General features: G+C 41.6%; 1 protein-coding gene across 1 annotated transcript; it reads left to right on the forward strand.

Annotated features, from left to right (window-relative positions):
• Nucleotides 1–746: 746 nt before the first annotated feature.
• LOC122640139 lies at nucleotides 747–3918 on the forward strand. The gene is made up of 2 exons (XM_043833284.1): nucleotides 747–1067; nucleotides 1491–3918. Exons 1-2 carry the CDS (start codon nucleotides 903–905, stop codon nucleotides 3741–3743), a joined length of 2418 nt encoding a protein of 805 aa, XP_043689219.1. The 5' UTR covers nucleotides 747–902; the 3' UTR covers nucleotides 3744–3918.
• The last annotated feature ends 4275 nt before the right edge of the window (nucleotides 3919–8193 follow it).

Raw genomic sequence — 8193 nt, forward strand, 5'->3', positions numbered from 1 at the left:
CAGGAATGATGTTGAACGAAGGTAGGTCTTCTGATGTCCACCGGCGACATCACCATCATTCCCTTGCTTTGAGTCAGTGAGTAAATTGCAAGAGTTTCAGGCTGCAACTCATCTTTCCAAGTCGATTTGGGGAAGATGAGTTGCAGGTTTTTTTTTCTTCTTTTCTTTTATTACAAGGGTAATTTTGTCAGTTCACCTCTTATTTTTAACACTGTTAATCATGAATTGACGGAATGAGTTTATTTGTTATTGTTTGCAAACCTTAGGGGGGCACACAAAATTTTTCAAAACTGGGAGATAAAATTATCTTTTCGTCAAACCTCAGGGGTGGTATGTGTAAATTACCCAAAAAAATATCTTGTGCTCAAGTTCTTCAATGACCTGACCTGTTCATGGAAACTAGAGTTAGTATGAAAGGTAGTTTAGTTATTTGTATTACACACAGTTAACCCTGTTAGTGTTTGGGCCAGATTTGATATTCTAGTATTGGAATTGTATTTAAATAATGGGATAACTCAGCGGGTGGCGCCGATAATTACCCCCAAAAAAAAAAAAAAACTCATGGATCGGGGACAAATCGACTTCTTATTCGGATTAGAATCTGCTATTCCGATCGTAATCCGATTTTCACGACCTTTTTTACATGTCCCATTAAAACGCATTTATATATGTCGAACTGGAGTCGGATACTCTATTCAATTTTAGGAAGGGTCAGGCACTCAGGCGTGGTTCTGATCTAGTCTAAGAACCCAAATTGTGTAGATCTCGTTCTGGAAGGTCGGAGCCGAAAAAAGGCATAAAGATGCCCAGGAAGAAGCTCAAAAGGACTCGATCGCAGAAACAAGCCAAAGTTTTGAAGCAGGAGAAAGAGGAGGAGGAGCAACTGCTTCAAAGGGCCTAAAATGGTGGAAGAGGAACAGCCATCTGAGCCATCTGGTCCAGCGCAGCAGGACCAAAACGCAGAAGACCAAATCCCTGAGTCCATGGAAGGAGATCAGCCATCTCAGACACCTAAAGACCAAAATACAGAAGATCAAAGCCCTACGTTAGTGGAAGAAAAAGAAGAAGATCAAAATCCCGAATTGGTGTTGGTGGAAGAGGAACAGCAAAACCCTAAGTTGGTGGAAGAAAAAGAAGATCAGCAAAACCCCGAATTGGTGTTGATGGAAGAGGAACAGAAAAACCCTAAGTTGGTGGAAGAAAAAGAAGAAGATCAAAACGCCGAATTGGTGTTGGTGGAAGAAAAAGAAGAAGATCATAACCCCGAATTGGTGTTGGTGGAAGAAAAAGAAGAAGATCATAACCCCGAATTGGTGTTGGTGGAAGAGGAACTTCAAAACCCTACGTTAGTGGAAGAAGAAGAACATCAAAACCCCAAATTGGTATTGGTGGAAGGGGAACTGCAAAACCCTACGTTACTGGAGGAGGAAGAAGATCAAAACCCCAAATTGGTGTTGGTGGACGAGGAACCGCAAAACCCTACTTTAGTGGAAGAAGAAGAAGAAGATCAAAACTCTAAATTGGTGTTGGTGGAAGAGGAACCGCCACCGCCACCTCAGGATCAGCGTCATGATGAGGATGGAACTCATGACGTAGAAAACCAGCCCCGAGAAGCTGAGGCGTCGGAAGGAATTCGTGGTCTAGAAAACCAGTCCGAGGAAATTACAGCTCATCCGGAAGTAGAAAAAGTAGATGAAGAAGAGCTACAGCAGCTGCAACCACAGGATGAACAAGAACAAAAACAAAATCTCGAAGAAGAGGAACAGCAACAATATCTGCACCAAGAGGAGGATAATGAACCAGAACCAGAAGGTATGACCCTTTCTCCTACGCTCCCTCCTCCTCCTGTGCACGAAATTACTCTTTATGACATACTCCCGGACAATCCCCCACACAATGCTCCGAACGTCTCTCGGAAAGCCCCCAAGAGGAAGAAATCCCTTAACCAGCGGCAACGTGCTGCTCTTGAGAAGAAACTTCAAGCTGTTAAGGAAAATTTACAGCCAATTCCTTTCATCCCCAGTAAAACCCTAGATTTCACCAAGCACGAGAAGCTTCTTAAGCGCCTAGGGTTGTGGGACTTTGCCCATCTGGAGTTTGATCGGGAGATCCGAACAGATCTTCTAGCTCAGTTGATCGTCAATTTCAACCCTCAATTACGTTGCAGCTATGTGAACGATTTCCGGGTCATGGTCAATCGAGCTGATCTCGGTCGAGCCCTGAAACTACCCTCAAAGAAAGATAAGATTAATCAGTCGGAGACTGCGGATTCTGATGTTGAGAAGTATCCTGAAGAATTTGTTGGTTTTATGGAGGATTTTGTCTCACATTGGTTTTTTCTCCATGAGGATACCTGGATATTGCCGAATGAGATTGTGGCATGGTGTAAGCTTATCAGAGATGGGCACCCAGAGAAGGTCGACTGGCCTGGATTGATCTGGTTTATGGTAGAGAAGGAACTCATGCAGTCACCGCATTTGGGCTCTTGTTACTATGCATCGCACTTGCAGTGCTTGATCAAGGCTCAGCATGCGGATCTGCTTAAAGAAGAACCTGCAATAGATGTTTATATGAAGGAGGAAGAGGATGCTGACATTAAGGAAACCAATTTGGAGGATTTCCAGAGAGAAGAAATGGAGTCGCAGCAGATTGAATTGAGTCTAGGACATGTCAAAACTGACTGTGAGCAGGTTAGAGATGAGGATGATGTTATGGACTTCCAGGATTGCAAGGATGATGAACCTGGACTTTGGCGTCTGGATGGTAGGAACAGTGTTGGTGAGAATTTCTTGCAGCGTTGTAATCTAAACGAAGTGGGGGGTTTGGAGAGTGAACATGAAAGGAAAGAAGTGAATGAAGAAGAACAGTATGATCTTTCGTCAAAACCTACTAGTCTGGAGCGGTTATCCTCTACCGAGCTGATTCAAGCTATGGGAGCTGCAAACATTTCGTTCAATACGCCTGCTCACCTTTTTAGTCACTCTTCTGAGGAACTTCTAACTTCAAGAATGGATGACCATATGAATGAAGTTGGTCCATCTACGTTTGTCAATGGGTGCAAGAGAGAGCTAGATCTTGACGATGATGTCAATCATCACTCTTTTAATGATCAACACAAAAGGATGAGAAGTGATGGTTCATGGGACCAAAAGGAATTGGACTTTGATTTGTGCATGGAACAGGTGCAAAGTTGGATGGGTAAAGCTAGACTGATGTATGAAGCAAAAGAACAGGGGATGATGAATTCTCATTTAAATCAGCAGGCCTTAATCTCTGAGCTGCAGCAGCAGAATAAAATCATTGAAGCTTTGCATAGATCAAGATCTGAAGAGGAGCAGAAAAGACGACAGGAGAGTTATAGGCTTGAGCATGAAATCTACGTCATGAGCAATTTGTTAAATGGTTATAAGGAGGCTTTGAAGGAAACCCGGCGGGCATTCTCTGAATATAGACAACGTTATCCACAGCCTGATGAGCCACTTTACAAGGATGTTGCTGGGCCTGGTGGTGTTGTTCTTAGCATCATGGAACTGGAAAAACAACGCAAGGAGCGAGAGGAAGAACTTAGGGCTACACACTTCATGATTGAAGAACAGATGAGAGAATTTGAACAAAGGTGGTTGGGGAAGTTGGACTTCCATCTAAAAGAGGTACTTTTGCTGGGTAGTAGGCTGTTGGATTTGGAGAATGGAACAAAACTTCTTAAAGAATCTTTTGTAAAGCGTGAAGTTTCACAAACTTGAACATTTCTTTCATTCGGTTGTAAACAGCAGTACGTACCTAATCTTTCTTGTGATATTATACCCTCTGGGTGATAATAGAAACTAAAGCTGTGTAAGTTGTCATAATTTTATTGGTAGTTTTCTCTCCATTATGATGCTGAGTTAATGTTTCCAACTTAATGAATGTACAGTGATTGTTGCATGTGTTATAAAAGAAACTGTTGCTTATGATTTCAGATTCTCTCTGCTTTTATTTTATGTTTGAAAGACACTTAGAAATGTTGCAATTTGATATTATCGTCCCCTTTCTTGTTACAGTGGGGAAGACCTAATCTATACTTGGAGACCCAGAAATTATAGTTATATGTGATATTGATCTCTCCTATAGCTCCTCTATCTTTTGAAAATACTTCTTTACTGACTGTTATTAGCTTGCTGTGTCACACTGTTCAGTTGACACTCCATTGAGTTCACTTTTTCAGTCAGACTCTTGACCATATCAATTAATTGTTGTATGGGTGCTTGGTCACCTGTAGGGTTAGTACTTGGAGTAGTCATAGCTCTGATACCAATTTGATGGCGGTTTGAAAGGATAACCTCCCAGACAGTATCCCAAACTAACCATACTCAGACAATCAACCCAGAGATTAACGAAAATTCCAACCTTCTAAGATGAACGTTAAACTCAAGGAATCAATAAACAATAGATATATTTAGTACCCTTGAAAAGATGGAACTGATGGGGCAGATTGAGAAGAATTAGACAAACCCTGAATCTGATTGTGAGTTTCAGCAAATAGAGTTTCTGAAATCAAGTCAAATCCACAAACAAGATTAGGCTAAGACTTTGGTCGAGTATCAAACTAGGTAGTATCAGTTAATTCCCCAAACCTGGTCCAATTCTGATGGACAGATTTAAAGTAATCAAAAGGAAATCAAATCTGGGTACGGAGATTTCCTGTAGATCCAAATCCACAGGTCAGAAACTCGCTAAACCCTGGTTGAGTCCCTCTCTTGGGGGTGACTGAATAAACCCCAAAGTGTATCCAGATCTGATGGCTAGATCAAGGAGCGGTTTGATATAGAAAACACGCTGAAAACAATGCTAAAACAGGGGAACCGCAGGGTTTTAAAACAGTGGTTAATGGCTCTGAAATTAATAGGAAATACCTACCAATAGCAATAACCAAATCTGGAGATGAAAACCCAACAAATCTGAGATTTAAACTGAGAGCAGAAGTGTAATCAATAAAAAGGGAGGATCAATACCTGAATCGATTAAAAACAGAGTAAAAGAATAGATACAAGATACATATTGTTACCAACAACGAGGATCAGCTTCCCACTGTCCATAGCTTCTCACCTGAGACTGAATCGCAATGCTCCATTGAATCAACTTTATTAATCTTCAATCGTGTGTAGCCAATGGCTAGTACATTCCATTTAAAGAGAAACCTAAAACTAATCTTAACCTGACTAGGAAAGTAATTCTTATTTCTAAGTAACATAAAGAGTCATAATAAAAGAAGGAATTCTAATCCTAAAAGGAAGCCCACACGCAGGTGAGAGTTCACTTAAAAGAAGATACTTAAATTAAATAAAGTGTTGAATAATGTAAACCAGAATACTGTGGGGGTATTCTGGTCTTTTTGGTGTTTATTGTTATGTTTTTAAGTGTTTTATGTGCTGCCTAGCTATGTCGGCTATGGCAGGGGTATTTTTGTCATGTGAATGTAATTTTTAAAGCTATAAATAATAGGCTTGGCTGATCACAATCGATCATTCAAGCATTCTCCAATTTCTGGTTTTGATAACATGGTATCAGAGCAGTCTTCTCTGATCTAGGGTTTTTCAAAGCTTCCCCCCCCCCCCCCCCAATTGTTCTTCTCTTCCATCTTCTCCATCGATTTCTTCTCTTTCTCTTCTTTCCCTTTCCTTGGTTCTCTCCATCCTTCAAGGGCAGCACTAATGAGGTGATCCTATTATGGTCTAAGTGCTGCCCTCCATCACACCTCAAATTTAATGCCCTAAATACAAGTTCACAATAGCTGCTGTGTTTTTTTCTTTCTGCGATTTTTGGACTGCTCCTATTTTTTGGAGATCGACCCTATTGACATGGAAGGTTGATTGTTCACTTTGGAGCACCACCGGCAGGCCTTTGGACAACATCTATCACACCTGAATTATCACAAACTGAAGCCCTCAAGTTCCAGCCCCTCTTTTCCCTTTGTCGATCTCAAAAACCCTGACACCTTATCGATTTTGGCTTTCTGGGCTGCTGTTTGAGGAGATTTTTTGAGGGTTAATTTCCTGATTATACTGCTGCACTCGACCTTTCTTTCAGCCCCAACTGCTGCAGTTTTTTTAAGATCTGATTTTTTCCAATTTCAAGGATCGATTTCTGCCTGGCTGAAATATGAGTGACTTAGAGATAACTTTGGCTACTTCTGGAGGAGATCAGACAAGGATTGATTTTCTTCCCTATGTTGCTGCCATTAAGCTTGATGGCACAAACTATTTAATTTGGGCCAGATCATTATCCTTGACCGTGGCTGGTAGGAGACTCATTGGCCATCTTACTGGCACCACCAAACAGCCTACTGAAGAAGGTGCTGCTCGTACTAAATGGACTGCCGATGATGCAATGGTGATGTCCTTTGTTCTGAACTCCATGACCACTGACCTCTATAGTCAGTATCTTCTCCTTGACACTGCTACTCAGATATGGACTGCTGTCAAGGGTACTTATGGTCGTTCAGGGAGTGGTGCTCAGGTTTATGAGATCAGGAAAACACTTCAAAATACTACTCAGAAGGAGATGACTGTCACTAAGTATTATGCTGCCCTCAAGTGTTTATGGCAGCAATTGGATCACTATGCTCGGTTTCAGCCTACTACTACTGCTGATGTTGCTGCCTACCACACCTATGTAGATCAGTTTCAGGTCTATGATTTTCTGGTTGGCCTCAATGATTAGTATGATCCTATTTGGGTGCAGATTCTTGGTCGGGGTCCTTTCCCCACTTTAGAGGAAACCTTTTCTTATGTGCATAGTGAAGAGACATGGAGGGCTGCTATGATGATTACTCCTAAAGTTGAAAGATCAGCCTTACAGGCTGCTGGCTCCACCCCTGATAATTCTCTTGACAGTGTTGCTGCTACTGCTATAACTAAAGAGCCTGTGAAGTGTGATCATTGCCACAAATCATATCACACTAAGGCTCAGTGTTGGAAACTACATGGGAAGCCTGCTGATTTTGAAGCCAAACATGGTCGTGCTAAGCCTAAAAACAAAGCCAATCACACTGAAAGTGTAGCTTCAGCTCCTACTACTGACATTAGTTTCTCCCAGGAAGAACTTCAAGCTCTCCGGCGTCTGTTGAACACATCCGCTGCCCCTACTACATCTGCTGCCAATTTAGGTTCCTTCTTTGCCCGTACAGGTATTTCCTTTGCTGGTCATTGTGCATCAGTAGTTTCCACTCCTTGGATTATAGACTCCGGTGCTACTGATCACATGACAAGTTCCTCCAGTCTTTTTAACACATATTTTCCTGCTTCTGGTAAGGACAAAGTTAAAATTGCTGATGGGTCCCTCTCCTCCATATCCGGGAAAGGTTCCATTGGCTGTTCCCCTTCTCTTACATTGCCATCTGTGTTGCATATTCCCAAGTTTACCACTAATCTTTTCTCCATTAGCAGTATCTCCAAATCTCTAAATTGTAAAGTGACTTTTTTTCCCATTCATTTTGTTTTTCAGGATCTAGACTCAGGGAAGACGATTGGATCGGGTAAAGTGCATGGCGGATTGTACCTGCTTGATGGAGACCCTACATCTACCCAGGCTTTACCTTTTAGGCTCTGTTCCCCAGCATCCTTCTCTTCTGAACTACACATATGGCACTCTCGATTAGGACATCCACCTTTAGGTACTTTATCTACTTTATTTCCAGCATTAAGTAATAATTGTAATAAGGAAGAATTTTTTTGTGAGCCTTGTGTCTTGGCTAAACAGACACGTTCCAATTATCCAATTTCTAATAAAAGGTCATCTTCCTTATTTCATGTTGTTCATACTGATGTGTGGGGTCTTAGTAGAAAAGTTTCTTTTTTGGGTCATCGGTGGTATGTAACCTTTATTGACTGCTATTCTAGGTTCACTTGGTTATACCTTATGCACACCAAAAATGAAGTATTTTCTTGTTTTCAGCACTTTGACTAGCTGGTTAAAACTCAATTTAATACCACTATTCAGATTTTGAGGAGTGATAATGGGATAGAGTAGATGGAAGGTCAGTTTCAAAAATACCTGGTTGCCCATGGCATCCTCCATCAGACCAGCTGTGTTGATACTCCAGCCCAAAATGGTGTGGCTGAGAGAAAAAACCGCCACCTCTTGGAGGTAGCTAGAGCTCTCCTGTTTGCTCGCAATGTCCCTTCCGTTTATTGAGGGGATGTTGTCCTTACTGCA

The sequence above is a fragment of the Telopea speciosissima genome, chromosome 9 (assembly GCF_018873765.1).
Source record: "Telopea speciosissima isolate NSW1024214 ecotype Mountain lineage chromosome 9, Tspe_v1, whole genome shotgun sequence".
NCBI classification, from domain to species: domain Eukaryota; kingdom Viridiplantae; phylum Streptophyta; class Magnoliopsida; order Proteales; family Proteaceae; genus Telopea; species Telopea speciosissima.